The sequence below is a fragment of the Oryzias latipes genome, chromosome 15, assembly GCF_053564925.1.
Source record: "Oryzias latipes strain Hd-rR chromosome 15, Olatipes_Hd-rR_3.1".
NCBI lineage: Eukaryota > Metazoa > Chordata > Actinopteri > Beloniformes > Adrianichthyidae > Oryzias > Oryzias latipes.
The window spans coordinates 16,147,544-16,164,665 of record NC_136251.1 but is presented as its reverse complement, the minus strand read 5'-3'; the positions used below and the strand labels follow the sequence as shown (position 1 = coordinate 16,164,665).

At 40.9% G+C, this 17,122-nt stretch overlaps 1 protein-coding gene across 4 annotated transcripts in view; it reads left to right on the top strand.

The window, feature by feature from the left end:
• The window catches only part of atrnl1a (attractin-like 1a), a 287,490-nt gene that overhangs the window by 44,871 nt on the left and 225,497 nt on the right, over nucleotides 1-17,122 (top strand). For all 4 annotated transcript variants that reach the window (XM_078931510.1, XM_078931509.1, XM_078931508.1 and 1 more), the window contains exons 9-10: nucleotides 2,183-2,366; nucleotides 5,281-5,435. In XM_078931510.1, coding sequence (XP_078787636.1) covers nucleotides 2,183-2,366; nucleotides 5,281-5,435 — 339 coding nt within the window. The remainder of the gene's footprint in view (nucleotides 1-2,182; nucleotides 2,367-5,280; nucleotides 5,436-17,122) is intronic.

The following is a 17,122-nucleotide window of genomic DNA, read 5'->3' as shown; positions in this document are numbered from 1 at the left end:
GCCACTCCAGAGTAGCAAACTCATGTTTACACAAACATGTACACAAAGAGATACACACTTTCACAATTTAGAGGGTCATTAAAAAGAGGTGGCACCCTGGCCTGAGTGTCTGTGAGGAGACAGTGATTAATGAATTTACTGCATTCCATCCCCCTTCTGCTTTCCTGTCATCCTGGTCTTCGTTTCCTCTCATTCATTTTTTAATGGTCTTGCCCACTTCTTTTTCTTCTTTATGTTTTCCTTTTTTTTAACTCTAAATCTATAAGTCCAACCCTCTTCCTTGCGTGGTCATCCTCACTTCCTTCTCTCACCTCGTCTGTCACTTCACGCTCCATGGAGATTGGTGCCGTGCAGGGCATCATTAGGCTTTGGAGAGAAGGACTATGAGTCAACCTGAAAAATAAGAGAAGTAAATGGATTTAATAACCACTCAGAAAGGCAGGTTCACAGCAATTAGCATCTGAAGATGGGATAAGACTTGACCTTCCACACCCTCACAGTAGTTCGACTGTATATGATTCTATCTGTTCCTTAAATCAATTTCTCATTTTTTTCTGATTATTTCTCTTTTTTCTGCTTTTTTTTGTAAAGAAATTGCCTTACATCATACAGTCCAGTCCAATGAAAGTTCATTTTGAATATTCCATAACTCACCAACACATCTTGACCGGGTTTCTGGAGAAAAATATCACATTTCTAACAATTATTATGAAAACCTATGTATCAAGCTTCAATAAGAAAAGCAAAAACGTAAAATGTTAAAAACCTGCATGTTTGTACAGTTGCAACCATGGACCAACCAAGCCACTTTCTAATTTGCAGTACATTCAAGAGTCCCCCACTAGTTCTGAGTGGGCAAGTTCTTTAGATCAGTGTTTTATAACCAGTGTGTCTCAAAAGATGGTCATGTGTGCCGCAGGAAATTACTAATTTTCACTGTTTTAAAAACATTTATCATCACAAGAATATCAGCTCTGTGTTCATCAAAAAAGGTCCCAGTGTCAAACTGAGTAGTTTGCTGACAGCTTTGTAGAGCTCTTCAAAATAAATGCACCGGTTCCCCCATCATCTTCTATGTTTTTCATAAGGAGGCTGAGAAAAACTGTTGAAGGTAGCTCCTCCCACATGCGGCAGTAGCGTCAGGTTTATAAACACATTTTTGGACAAGCGTTGAGCAGTGACTTTGATGCGTGTTTAATGAAAAAAAGGCGCAGGACGCAAATTGGTTACGTGAATCCCTTTCGATGTGCGCGGAAGGGGGTTGGGAATCCACGGCACACGTCTGCGGAGAACCAGGGCTAGTGATCTGTACAGATCACGGATCACGTGTGTACTCCTCGTAGCCTTCCACGGGATCTGGTGTCAGACCATGTACAAAGTAAACCAAATAATGAAGCTCAGAGATGTCAGTCTGTCCGGCTTCAGCACCACTGAGTAGTTCTTTCCCACTCAATAAACAGCAACTTCATGGGTTGCAGCAGGCATCACAGAAAGAAGTAAATGATAAATATATTCTATAACAGGTACTAAGTCAAGATTGGTAGATGCAGAAAAAGATACAATCTTTTGGTTCAAACAATTTATACCTACGTTTTTCTGTATTGTAGGGTTACTTAAGTACTATCCTTTTCGTGGTATTCTGTAGTTTAACTCAAATGTATAAAGATTAAAGGGTTTCAATGATGATGTGTGCAGCTAATAACACTTGTAGCCTGCAACTTTATTAATAAAAACTAAGTTAAAGTTGAGTTTTTGTTTCACATAGCAGCACATTAACATTGTTGAAATTTAGCTCCCGACTTGAATCTAGCAGTTTACATGTCGAGTTTTTGTGTGAAATGACCCTCAACATGCACTTTCCCTCTTCAACTCAGCAAAAATATCCAAGGTTTCCTTGTATGTTTTTGTTCTCCATAAAGGACTTCTATAACCTTTTTAGTATTGAAATTGATAGGACATTAGGGAGGCTTTTACATTTAATGTAATTCTGTTTTTGGAGCTTTCTGTTTAGCCTCTCTTTTCTCCATCTTCTTGATTAAATACAATACGAGGTTCCCTGGCTTTTGGCACTAAAGTGGTAATGAAAACGTACCAAAGCAAAACCTTTTAGATGATCAGCTTTGACCTGTTTGCAGGACTGTCCACTAATCATTTCTGCGTCTGCTCCCCATTTGCGCCTCAGGGTCCAACTCATGGCAGGTGGCGTCTACCAGCGGTGCGGTTGTTCAGGGAGGCTACGGCCACACTAGCGTGTATGACGAGACCAGCGGCTGTGTGTACGTCCACGGGGGATATAAGGCGCTCAGCAGTAACAAGTATGGCCTGGTGGATCACATGTACCGTTATCACATCGCCAAGAAAACATGGTAAGAAATGTAACATTCCTCAACCTTTTGTCTCTAGAAAGCAACTCTGATCATCTGTTGATTTATTGTAAAAGTGTTCCTAGTGGTCTTTTGATTATAATTATGTCATTTTAGGCAAAATAAAAACAAACTGTTATTTCTTTAGGATGTGGTTTCCAAAGAGTGACAGGAGTTTATTAGAAATTTACCTCTTGAGTTGTGGGCGGGACTGCTGGCGTGGAGTACACCCAGCCCCACTTCTCATTAACCATCTGTTTACACTCTCTCCCACTAGCTTACAGCCTCTATACAATCCCAACCCAACATTACCAGTGCAACAAAAATGCAAAGCAATTTTTACCATCCAGCTGTACAGTTTGGAGCCAAGTGTCAGCTCAGACAAGGAAAAGACGTACATGAATCTATTTGTCTGCAAGTTGATGCATTAGAATGGAGCGCAGCAGGAATCTTGTGAGCCGCCCATTGTATTTTCTAAGTCACAAATAGGCTCTTTTTCAAACTGCAATTTTTTTTTGCTCAATTTTAGGCTTAATTTTCTTTCTATATATGTCTCCCATCACAAGAAAAATGCCACAAGAACATGCTAAAAACACCAAAGACACATTTTTTTTTATCTGAGTGGGTTTTTAAAGTAAGTCCAGCATATTTTGGCTAAGACAACCCTTTAAGAATCTTGTTTATGTTGATGCAAAGTTAGAGTTATAGAGTTTAGAGTTAGAGTTATTCATCTCTCTGAATAAAGGAATTTCTCCCCTCAATTTTCTCCTCTTTCCTATTTCTTTCATAAAATATACACATAAAGTAATATTTTTATAATGCACTCCAACCAAAACAAGGTCTTAACATAATACATGTTTGCTTAACGTAGTTTTCCCACCACGAGTCCCAAAGCAAGAACACACGCTGTCATTTTGTTAATAAAATAAGCTCTTACTATCTAGTCTGACAGCTACGTGCTGTTAAATCTGTCAGATACCACAGCATGGCTCCAGAAGTAGTATTAAAAAAGATCTAGATTTCAGGCTTATTTAATGCTAAACTTTTTTTTTTTAAGAATGGAAGTTGTTTCTATTTCTAACTCACAATTACAGACCATTTGCATTTCAACACATTGCTGCACCTTTTTTCTCCCAATTGCATTAATATTAATAAAAGAAACATCAATTCCAGTTAAACAGATCTGTTCTCAAAAGAGCTGTTTTTATGTTGCAGACATTTCTGACTCACACAGATACAAAAAAATGAACTTTTTTGAAACGTATTTGTCAATTAAGGAAACTAAAAAAAAGTAATATTTTGATGTGTTCTGGTTAATTTTTTTTATTTATGAAACAGAACCTTGTGAAAGTGATGCTCCTGATAGCTTTTTGGGCAAATTGAGGCTTAAAACCGTATGTGAAAAAGCTGAAGATAGAAGGTCTGGCATCAGTTGACATCAGGTGTCTTCAGGGAGATGGCTCTGCTCCATCAGTCTTTACACTTTCTCATGAACAGATGGACAAAACCACCTCAGTGGCTTCATGGTAGAGTGTCCTGGGACCAGGAGATTGTGGTGTCCACAATTTAGTCATATCTGAGACTCAAATGCTACGTTCACACCGTGTGTTGCACGGTCCTTGTTCTTCACACGTATATACAAGTGCATGTATGGTATCTACAGTTGGAAGAGGCTTGGTGAAGAATGTGAAAATGTCATGAATCTTGCTCCAGGCTTTGTCTTTCACAGCTCTATTTCAAAATATAAAAGACTTGGTCTCAAAGAATTCCAGCAAACACAAACCACAATTATTAATTTCTCCTCCATGTTCAATTTTCAAACATTTGGCACTTGGGTGAAATAAAAAGGACGCCATCCATACATCACTACCAAATCCAGGTCCCTGACTGGTCAAAGTTCAACTGGTTTAACTTTTAATGCAGATTCAATGACTGCACGTTTTGTGCATAGAGCCTGAAACAGACTTAAATTCTTGTGTAACGACACAGGAAGGTCAGAATTTTGAAGACAGAAACTGAAAAGTGCATATAAGCATGTTAACATAGACTTTTCTTTGACAGTGGTCGCTTTAACGCATGCTGCCGAGGTCGGTGTGAACATAGGATAAGACTCCAAGAATGGGATCCAATTCCTCCCTCCTTGATACTCAGCATTAAAGGGTTAATTAAAGTGGTTAAACCACCAAACGGTCCTGAGTGCAGCTGTGACTGCAGCTTAATAGGTCAAAAGCAGAAAACAAATTTTACACACTCATGTCTTTGTCTCACTTTCAAACTGATAACCTGTTGGAGTTTGCTTTCACTGGAGCACATCTCTAAAATTCTCACACTCTTAACAGTTTCCAGTCACTCCACACAGCAGTGGAAAAATGTTTCTAAAAGAGTTTATTTTTAAATTAAGACAATGTTTTTTATAATAATCTTAAGACACTCATTTAGACTTGACAGAATGATAATAAAAAAATCAGTCTACTTACATTTTTCCGCTGTTAATGCACATAAAAATTGTGTTCCTCTGAAATTTTTTTTTAAACAAGGTGTATAGTGTGTCACTGAAATTTATTTATGTACATCCGATATTGAGCTGTGATTCCACACAAACTAAATAAGACTGTGTGGACTGACAGGTGGGGTTACTTTTGCTTCATCAAAAAGTATTAGAGAAGACGCCACAGTTGTTCCCCACTATGTGACCTTAGACCCCTGAAGTCTCACATAGAAAGCTGAGATCTCTTGTATGTGTGAGCCAACAACAGAACAGCTGCTATGAAGGGCAGTCGCAACAGTCCAGGCTGCATGCGGTGTGAGATGCCTTCTTGCCATCATATCACACACACAAGCCAGACCGTAATCACTTCTTTTCTTTCTGCCTAGCTGCTGAGGAAGAGTACATTTCTCTCTGTCTCCTTGTGTGCAGGCTGGTTCTCAGGGAGAGCGGCTTGGCGCGTTACCTCCACTCCGCGGTGCTGCTGAGCGGCACCATGCTGGTCTTTGGGGGAAACACACACAATGACACATCTTTAAGCAATGGAGCCAAATGCTTTTCTGCCGACTTCCTAGCATATGACATAGGTAAGGACGAGTCTCAAAGGACATACCAACCACTTGACAGGCGCACCTGTTCAATCTTGTAAACTTTTAATTGCCCCAAATCCTACCGTTACACATTCATTAGGGCCCGAGCACGTAGTGCAAGGACCCTATTGTATTTACTCGGATTATTAGGGCCCGAGCACGGAGTGCAAGGACCCTATTGTAATTCGAATGTTTATTAGGGCCCGAGCACGGAGTGCAAGGACCCTATTGTAATTCGAATGTTTATTATTAGGGCCCGAGCACGGAGTGCAAGGACCCTATTGTAATTCGAATGTTTATTATTATTATTATTATTATTATTATTATTCTACCGGAAGAGTCGCCTTTTTGAGGCCTTTAACATACCCCAAAACTCACCAAATTTGGCACACACATCAGGAGTCGCGAAAAATTTCATATTTTATAGGAGATTGGCATGGGCGCAGAAAAACGGCTTGATAGCGCCACCTACAGTGACTTTTGTCCCGACGCCCCGCATACGCTTTAACGTACAAGCTTGATTTTTACAGGGCATGTTCTTCAGATGGAGACCTACAAAAAAGTCTGAAAGGACCCACCTGTCACTCGCACAGGAAGTCTGATATATTGAGGTCAATATGTCATTTTTGCTTCATTTTGGACATTTGCAGGCCTCACTCTAGAGCGAACTCCTCCTAGAGATTTGTGAATAATGACTCCAAACTTTGGTTTTGTAAACTAAACACATGTCCGATGTTAAATTGCGAAGCTTTTACGTTTTTACGGTTGTTTGTGACCGTGGCAGCGCGTCGAAAATGGAGGTCATTTTGAAAACACGCCATGAAAAGAAAAATGGCCATTACTCAGCCATGCAAAATCCAATATGATCCAAAGTTGATATGCATGATTGTAGTCTGACTTTGAACACATCTGCAGTGGAAGAATCTGGAATAGGTGTAGCGCCACCTACTGGTAAAAGGAAATGACATGTTTTACTTGGAGCATCACTGCTCCAAGTAGGATGAGCCGACACACCTCAAAATGATGTCCACCTGTTGAAAAGCCATTGATGTTTACTCAGATAAAAAGCCATAACTTTCAATGCGGGGGTGTGGTCGTGACAGAGCGGCGAAGTTGGGCGTCTCGCCATGCACACAAAAGTTGCTCTCACGTGCACATTCCTTGTCCAATCTCACTGAAATTCAATAGAGGTGATGAGGCTTCCATTCTGAACCAATGGATATGACAATCTTGGACGAGCTCCATAGCGCCACCTAGATATTGACAAATACATTTTATGTCACATTCTGACCTATCTTTTCTCTGTGCTTTGTCCGACATTCATAAAATTACAACAGGAGATACTCATAAGGGTCTTCTCTCATCGTCTAAAGTTTCATGGGTGTACACCTGACGGTGCCTGCGCAACCCACCACCAAACAGGAAGTGGTTGATTGCGTTGCAGTCAGATAATTAAAAATTCATAAAAAATCAGCCGTTTGTATCACGAGGCTGAGATTTCAGAATGAGAGGCCTCTTACATATCTCCAACTTAGATACACAGCACTTGCATGGGTGAACAAAAAACGGCTCAATAGCGCCACCTACCATGTTTGTTTTTGAGAGCCCCGCCATGTTCTTTAACATACAAGCTTGATATTTACAGGACATGTTCATCAGATGGAAACCTACAAAAAAGTCTCTTGGGACCAAGCTGTCAGTCGCACAGGAAGTCTGCTATATTGATGTCAATATGTCAGTTTTGCTCTATTTTGGTCCTTTGCAGGCCTCGTTCTAGAACGAACTCCTCCTAGAGATTTTTGAACAATGACTCCAAACTTTGGTTTTGTAAACTAAACACATGTCCGATCTTAAATTGCGAAGCTTTTAAGTTTTTACGGTTGTTTGTGACCGTGGCGGCGCGTCAAAATTTGAGGTCGTTTCGAAATCACGCCATGAAAAGAAAAATGGCCATTACTCAGCCATAAATAATCTAATCTGATCCAAATTTGTTGTGCATGATTGTAGTCTGACTTTGAACACATCTGCAGTGGAAAAATCCGAAACAGGTGTAGCGCCACCTGTTGGCAACAGGAAATGACATGTTTTACTTGGAGCATCACTGCTCCAAGTAGGATGAGCAAACACACCTCAAAATGACGTCCACCTGTTGAAAAACCATTGAAGTTTACTCTGATGAAAAACAAATCTTTCAACGCGGGGGTGTGGTCGTGACAGAGCGGCGAAGTTGGGTATCTCGCCATGCACAAATGTTGCTCTCACGTTCACATTCCTTGTCTGATCTCACTGAAATTAAATAGATTTGATGAAACTTCCATTCTGAACCCATGGATATGACAATTTTGGACGAGCTATATATGTTCATAAATGATCATGAAGCATGATCATATAATCAAGCTTCATAGGAAATCAGCCGTTTGTCTCAGGAAGCTGAGATTTCAGAATTAGATGCGTCTTACAAAGCTCCACGTTTGAAAAGCAGCACTATACGTACGAGAAACATTTAACCACCTTAATCACCCTATTGTGCTGAAAGCAAATTTTTGGACATTTTGACTCAAGCAAATATTTTTATCATAACATCTGTTTAGTTTATCAGCACCAAAATAAAAAATATTTACATTTATAAAATGAACTGGTCAACTCTAGGATTTTATTTATTCAATCTTACATCCTCAAGCTTTTCATCAGTCTCCCCTGCTGCAGGAGTGGAGTTAGCCCCCCCCCCCCCCCCCCCCCCCCGGCTGTGTGCTCACATGTAAATTAGCCAGGAGTGGCAGACAGAAAGTAGAACAGTTAGAAAGCCTAGTTCAACACTAAAATACAGCAATTTCCTTTGTTTTGTTTGTCTTTTATACATCCTTAGCACTAATCATTGCTTTTTTATTCATCCAAAATACAATTAACTTTATATTTAGGGCCCGAGCACGGAGTGCAAGGACCCTATTGTAATTCGAATGTTTATTATTATTATTAGGGCCCGAGCACGGAGTGCAAGGACCCTATTGTAATTCGAATGTTTATTATTATTATTATTATTATTATTATTATTCTACCGGAAGAGTCGCCTTTTTGAGGCCTTTAACATACCCCAAAACTCACCAAATTTGGCACACACATCAGGAGTCGCGAAAAATTTCGTATTTTATAGGAGATTGGCATGGGCGCAGAAAAACGGCTCGATAGCGCCACCTACAGTGACTTTTGTCCCGACGCCCCGCATACGCTTTAACGTACAAGCTTGATTTTTACAGGGCATGTTCTTCAGATGGAGACCTACAAAAAAGTCTGAAAGGACCCACCTGTCACTCGCACAGGAAGTCTGATATATTGAGGTCAATATGTCATTTTTGCTTCATTTTGGACATTTGCAGGCCTCACTCTAGAGCGAACTCCTCCTAGAGATTTGTGAATAATGACTCCAAACTTTGGTTTTGTAAACTAAACACATGTCCGATGTTAAATTGCGAAGCTTTTACGTTTTTACGGTTGTTTGTGACCGTGGCGGCGCGTCGAAAATGGAGGTCATTTTGAAAACACGCCATGAAAAGAAAAATGGCCATTACTCAGCCATGCAAAATCCAATATGATCCAAAGTTGATATGCATGATTGTAATCTGACTTTGAACACATCTGCAGTGGAAGAATCTGGAATAGGTGTAGCGCCACCTGCTGGTAAAAGGAAATGACATGTTTTACTTGGAGCATCACTGCTCCAAGTAGGATGAGCCGACACACTTCAAAATGATGTCCACCTGTTGAAAAGCCATTGATGTTTACTCTGATAAAAAGCCATAACTTTCAATGCGGGGGTGTGGTCGTGACAGAGCGGCGAAGTTGGGCGTCTTGCCATGCACACAAAAGTTGCTCTCACGTGCACATTCCTTGTCCAATCTCACTGAAATTCAATAGAGGTGATGAGGCTTCCATTCTGAACCCATGGATATGACAATCTTGGACGAGCTCCATAGCGCCACCTAGATATTAACAAATACATTTTATGTCACATTCTGACCTATCTTTTCTCTGTGCTTTGTCCGACATTCATAAAATTACAACAGGAGATACTCATAAGGGTCTTCTCTCATCGTCTAAAGTTTCATGGGTGTACACCTGACGGTGCCTGCGCAAGCCACCACCAAACAGGAAGTGGTTGATTGCGTTGCAGTCAGATAATTAAAAATTCATAAAAAATCAGCCGTTTGTATCACGAGGCTGAGATTTCAGAATGAGATGCCTCCATACATATCTCCAACTTATATATACAGCACTTGCATGGGTGAACAAAAACAGCTCAATAGCGCCACCTACCATGTTTGTTTTTGAGAGCCCCGCCATGTTCTTTAACATACAAGCTTGATATTTACAGGACATGTTCATCAGATGGAAACCTACAAAAAAGTCTCTTGGGACCAAGCTGTCAGTCGCACAGGAAGTCTGCTATATTGATGTCAATATGTCAGTTTTGCTCTATTTTGGTCCTTTGCAGGCCTCGTTCTAGAACGAACTCCTCCTAGAGATTTTTGAACAATGACTCCAAACTTTGGTTTTGTAAACTAAACACATGTCCGATCTTAAATTGTGAAGCTTTTAAGTTTTTACGGTTGTATGTGACCGTGGCGGCGCGTCAAAATTTGAGGTTGTTTCGAAATCACGCCATGAAAAGAAAAATGGCCATTACTCAGCCATAAATAATCTAATCTGATCCAAATTTGTTGTGCATGATTGTAGTCTGACTTTGAACAAATCTGCAGTGGAAAAATCCGAAACAGGTGTAGCGCCACCTGTTGGCAACAGGAAATGACATGTTTTACTTGGAGCATCACTGCTCCAAGTAGGATGAGCAAACACACCTCAAAATGACGTCCACCTGTTGAAAAACCATTGAAGTTTACTCTGATGAAAAACAAATCTTTCAACGCGGGGGTGTGGTCGTGACAGAGCGGCGAAGTTGGGTATCTCGCCATGCACAAATGTTGCTCTCACGTTCACATTCCTTGTCTGATCTCACTGAAATTAAATAGATTTGATGAAACTTCCATTCTGAACCCATGGATATGACAATTTTGGACGAGCTATATATGTTCATAAATGATCATGAAGCATGATCATATAATCAAGCTTCATAGGAAATCAGCCGTTTGTCTCAGGAAGCTGAGATTTCAGAATTAAATGCGTCTTACAAAGCTCCACGTTTGAAAAGCAGCACTATACGTACGAGAAACATTTAACCACCTTAATCACCCTATTGTGCTGAAAGCAAATTTTTGGACATTTTGACTCAAACAAATATTTTTATCATAACATCTGTTTAGTTTATCAGCACCAAAATAAAAAATATTTACATTTATAAAATGAACTGGTCAACTCTAGGATTTTATTTATTCAATCTTACATCCTCAAGCTTTCATCAGTCTCCCCTGCTGCAGGAGTGGAGTTAGCCCCCCCCCCCCCCCCCCCCCCCCCCCCGGCTGTGTGCTCACATGTAAATTAGCCAGGAGTGGCAGACAGAAAGTAGAACAGTTAGAAAGCCTAGTTCAACACTAAAATACAGCAATTTCCTTTGTTTTGTTTGTCTTTTATACATCCTTAGCACTAATCATTGCTTTTTTATTCATCCAAAATACAATTAACTTTATATTTTATCTTTTTTTTTTTTTTACAAACAAAATATATGAATGTGCTCCAAAACAAAACCCAGTCTCAGTACACTCCTACAGATGTAACATCAGACAGTAAATGTCTCTTTTATGCTTTTTTAATCAATGCTGCAACTTCTTTTCATTTCCCTTCAATACATCCAAAGAAATTAAACTACAACGACAACAAACACAACATATAGCAAATGTCTCTAAGAAGATTGTGTATATACATTATGTACCACCTTTAAACACCAAATAAATAACAAATCTTTCTAATACAATCACAAAAAATGGAACACAAAATGTAAAACCCAAATTAGAAATTGCAATTTTAAAAAGATACATTTTTCAGCAGCTTTTCAAAATCAATCACATATTTTACTCTTCTGTGGATGAAACAAAGAAGTCCAGAGCAATGTAGCCACTTCTCCAAAGTCTCTGTCACCTTCAGTTTTACACAAAGTCTGTGAAAATCCACCATACATTGGTCACATGTATTCAGAGACCTGCTAAAAGTCCACAATTGTAAAAGCTCTTATATAGACAACTGTTTGTTTGCTTAGAGCTCTAAATATAAAAAAATGCTTTTCTATCACCTAGACACAGATGGAGAACCACATCAACTGGATTAGTAACAGGGAAACATGTTTAGGTTTAAACTTACATCAATAGACAACATGAAGCTGTTCATCACATTTTTGACCTAAACATGTAAACACATCCTTGGCTCTGCGGTTAGGAAATGGTACTTGGGAATCTCTTCATACCAGGAGCCAGCCTGAACATTGGAACATCACCACAGTGCCCATCCAGACTGGGACAGCAACGGGGTCCACTTCAGAGCCGTGAGCTGCTGTGTTTAACTCCAGCTGTCCCAGCAAGGGAGACAACTGCAGCAACATCCACTGACCAAGCTGACAAGCCCTGGCAGAAAAGATCCCCACAAGAAAAACACTGGCTCAGGCAGGCTGGTCAATAAAAAAATATAGTTTTGCCAATGTCTTGCAGCTCGCAGATCAACTGGTTTAGTTTTCCAGTAATGTCAGTCAAGAATACAAGTTCAGATTCACCATATTCAGCAGATATCTCCACCAATAGCACCTTAAAAATCCTGTTCTGTTTTGCTTTGCAGGTGAGGTTTTTTATGATTTTCACAATAGGAGTCATTATATGTCCAGAGCCAATCACTTCTGCACATAAGGCCTACTGGTGAAAGAAGCAGCAGTAATGCAGACATTTTGGAAAGTCTGGGTCAGCTTTACAGTGAGTGATGAAACCTGTTTGTCTATTGATCATAGCAGGAGTCCCTTCTGCAGTCACTGCTACCAGCTTTTCTAATGGTACCTTTTTCTGCACAAAAACTCCTTCACCGTGTTATACATTTCAACTCCTCTTGTAGTTGTCTGTTAGGGCAGATGTGTCAGGAATTCTTCTCTTGTGGAAACCAAAAGCTATGCTGAACTGTTGCCGTCCACAGACTCATCACACTGGACGTTAACCACCTGCACTTTGTAAGATCCCGGTCCAGCTAATTGGCCAAGTTATCAGACATAGCTGACACTCATCTAGACATTGTAGTGAAAATTGAATGAGTTCTATTGTTCTCATCCTTAGGGACAGTGATAGCAATTATCATCATTGCTTGTTTCTTAATCTGATAAAAACCTTCTACTTGATGAGAAAATGAGCAGGTCTAAACGAGGCTTAGATTTAAGAATTTTTTTCATGCTATATGCAAAAGTCTTTGTCCTTTAAGGCAACAGATTATAGTCCCCCCCCCCCCCCCCCCCCCCCCCACAGGCTGCTGTCATATTAACATTAGCTTGGAGCTCCAGAATGGACAAGAAAAAACGACGAGAATGGCTCGAGCAGGGCGTTGCTCACGGGGCGGTCGCTCGTGCCAGGCGGTGGCACGTGCTCGGGCCCGCTAAATGCTACTTGTAGCTTTAATTATTATTATTATTATTCTACCGGAAGAGTCGCCTTTTTGAGGCCTTTAACATACCCCAAAACTCACCAAATTTGGCACACACATCAGGAGTCGCGAAAAATTTCGTATTTTATAGGAGATTGGCATGGGCGCACAAAAACGGCTCGATAGCGCCACCTACAGTGACGTTTGTCCCGACGCCCCGCATACGCTTTAACGTACAAGCTTGATTTTTACAGGGCATGTTCTTCAGATGGAGACTTACAAAAAAGTCTGAAAGGACCCACCTGTCACTCGCACAGGAAGTCTGATATATTGAGGTCAATATGTCATTTTTGCTCTATTTTGGACATTTGCAGGCCTCGCTCTAGAACGAACTCCTCCTAGAGATTTGTGAATAATGACTACAAACTTTGGTTTTGTAAACTAGACACATGTCCGATGTTAAATTGCGAAGCTTTTAAGTTTTTACGGTTGTTTGTGACCGTGGCGGCGCGTAGAAATTCGACGTTGTTTCGAAAACACGCCATGAAAAGAAAAATGGCCATTACTCAGCCATGCATAATCCAATCTGATCCAAAATTGATATGCATGATTGTAGTCTGACTCTGAACACATCTGCAGTGAAAGAATCTGGAAAAAGTGTAGCGCCACCTGCTGGCAAGAGGAAATGACATGTTAGACTTGGAGCATCACTGCTCCAAGTAGGATGAGCCGACACACCTGAAAATGACGTCCACCTGTTGAAAAGCCATTGAAGTTTACTCTGACAAAAAACCATAACTTTCAATGCGGGGGTGTGGTCGTGACAGAGCGGCAAAGTTGGGCATCTCGCTATGCACACAAAAGTTGCTCTCACGTGCACATTCCTTGTCCAATCTCACTGAAATTCAATGGATATGATGAAGCTTCTATTCTGAACCCATGGATATGACAATCTTGGACGAGCTCTATAGCGCCACCTAGTTATTGCATTGGGCACATTCTGCCCTGTATTTTCTCTTTGCTTTGTCCGATGTGCATGAAATTAAAACTGGAGATACTCAGAAGGGTCCTCTCTCATCATGTAAAGTTTCATGGGTGTACACCTGACGGTGCCTGCGTAACAGGAAGTGGTCGATTATGTGCACCCAAATAATAGAAATTTATTATAAATCAGCCGTTTGTCTCAGGAAGCTGAGATTTCAGAATTAGATGCCTTTAATAACCTCCAGCTTTGATATGTAACACTATAGGGTCTACGAGAAACTTCATCACTTGATTTTTTTAATGAAATTTTGGACTGAACAAAGATTTTTAGCATAAATTCTGTTTAGGTTATCAGCACCAAGAATTCAACTTTCATAGGCATTTATGTGCTACTGCTTCCTAAAAAAATTCAGAATGATTGAAGTTACAGGTGACATCTTAGAGAGCATTACATCCAAAAAGGTCCGAAAACGTCTTTTTAGGCAAAACTGCAAACACCTATTTTTTTGCATAACTTATCTTTCAAATATCAGCACAAAAAAATTAAAAACGGTAGGGATCTGTGTTTGCTGCCTTCCATATTTTTTTCAGACTTAAAAGTGTAACAGATGATTTATAAAAAATCCTTTTCATCCAAAAACCTGTGTTAAATCTGTCTAGACTCCAAACAAACATTTTTTTATGGTAACTTATGTTTCAACAATCGACACCAATTTTCACAGACCTAAAGCTGAACATGTCCCATAGCTCCCTGAATATTTTCATAGATATAAAATGAACTGGTCATTCTAACATCTGGCATTCTAACATCTAACATCTTACATGTCAAAGCCTCTCTCAGCCTGGCTCTGCTGAAGGAGTCGTGTTACAACCCCGCCCCCTCCTGCTGGGACCCCTGCTATGTAAATTAGCAAGCAGTGAACAGAGAGATGAGGAGTAAGAATGGTCATTACTCAGGCATGCATAATCCAAAGACAGCCAGTTAAACACTGAAAGACATATTTTTTCGGTATGTCTTTCATACATCTTTAGTATTAAAAACTCTCCAAGATGAATGTGCCTGACTCCACCTGCAGGTGGATCACAGACTTCCTGACGGACAGACAGCAGTATGTGAGGCTGGGGAAGCTCGTCTCAGATACTCGGACCACAAGCACCGGATCCCCCCAGGGCTGTGTCCTTTCACCCCTGTTACTCTCCCTGTACACAAACAGCTGCACAGCTGGTCACCTGTCTGTCAAACTCCTGAAGTTTGCTGACGACACCACACTCATCGGCCTCATCTCTGACGGAGATGAGTCGGCCTACAGGAGTGAAATAGCCAGGCTGGTGTCATAGTGCAGCGCTAACAACCTGGAGCTTAATGCTCTGAAGACAGTGGAGATGACAGTGGACTTCAGGAAGGCCCCAGCCCCCCTCCCCCCTGTCATCCTCTGTGACTCCCCGGTGACTTCTGTGGAGTCCTTCTGCTTCCTGGGAACCATCATCAGCCAGGACCTCAAGTGGGAGCAGAACATCAGCTCCATCACTAAGAAGGTCCAGCAGAGGATGTACTTCCTGAGGCAGCTGAAGAAGTTTCACCTCCCTGAAAAGATGCTGGTAGACTTTTACACCGCCATCATCGAATCCACCCTCACGTCCTCCATCACAGTCTGGTTCGCTGCGGCCACGGCCAGAGACAAGGCCAAGCTGCAACGCGTCATCCACTCAGCAGAGAAGGTGATCGGCTGCCACCTCCCGTCTCTCCAGGAGCTGCACATCTCCAGGACCTGGAGGCGGGCAGCCAGGATTGTAGCCAACCCCTCTCATCCAGGACATAATCTCTTTCGGCCCCTCCCTTCTGGCAAGAGGCTCCGGTCCATAAGGACCAGGACCTCGCGCCACAAGAACAGCTTCTTCCCCACTGCAGCCAGCCTGCTGAACAGAACCCCAACTCCCCCAGGTGACCCCCCCTCCCCCCCCGCCCACCAAAGGACTGTCGGTGCCACTTACAGGCCCCACCATCCCAGCCCATCTGTGCTCCCACTTTAATTCACCTTACTCTACTGTATATAGTGTGTTGTTGTTGTTAACTTAATTTTTAACTTATTCTTAATTGCACTATACACCAAGTCAAATTCCTCGTTTTGTAAAGTGCGCTCTACTGAACCTGGCAATAAAACTTTTTCTGATTCCTGATTCTGATTCTGATTCTATTAATCATTGTTTTTTATTCATTCAAAATGCAATTAAATCAATATTTTATCTTTTTCCTTTTTCTTTTTTTTTTTATCTCTTATATCCTTTTTTATAATCAATGTTTGAACTTCTTTTCCTTTCTATTGTCATGGTTTCAGTTTGTTGTCTTTTTTTCCGCTTTAGTTCTTGTTCTGTCTTGTTTGGTTCTGTTTCCTGTTTTATTTTGAAAGGTTTCCTGTCTTGTCATGTTTCTTGAGTTTTACTTCCTTTGGTCCCCATCTGCCCTAATCGTGTTCACCTGTGTCTTGTCTGCCCTGTCTGTATATAAGTCTTGTCTCTGCCTTCCTCCTGTGCTGGTCCATTAACTTCTGCTCATGTTGATCACGTCTTCTTGTCTGGCGTCCATGTCCCTTGCCATGCCACAGTAAGTTTTTGTTTTTAGTTTTGTCATCCTGCTCTGCAGCGCTTTTTGTTAGTTAAATAAACCCACTTGCCCTGAACCCGTTTGCCTCCCGTCTCTGCGCCTGGGTCCTACCTGCTCTCGAGCCTCCCCCCCACACGACATCTATACATCCAATGAAATTAAACTACAAATCAACAAACACAACTGATAACAAATGTCTCTAAAAAATGATGTGTATATTTGCAGAACCTTAAAAACACCAAACAAATAACAAATGCTTCCCAATTAAAGCACAAAAAATGGAACACAAAATGTAAAACCCAAGTTAGAAATTGCAATTTGAAAAAGATACTTTTTTCAGCAGCTTTTCAAAATCAATCACCAATTCTACTCTTCTGTGGATGAAACAAAGAACTCCAGAACAATGAAGCCATTTCTCTAAGTCTCTCTCACCTTCAGTTTTAAACAAGGTCTGTGAAAATCCACCATACATTGGTCACATGAACTCAGAGACCTGCTAAAAGTGCACAATTGTAAAAGCTCTTTTATATAGACAACTGTT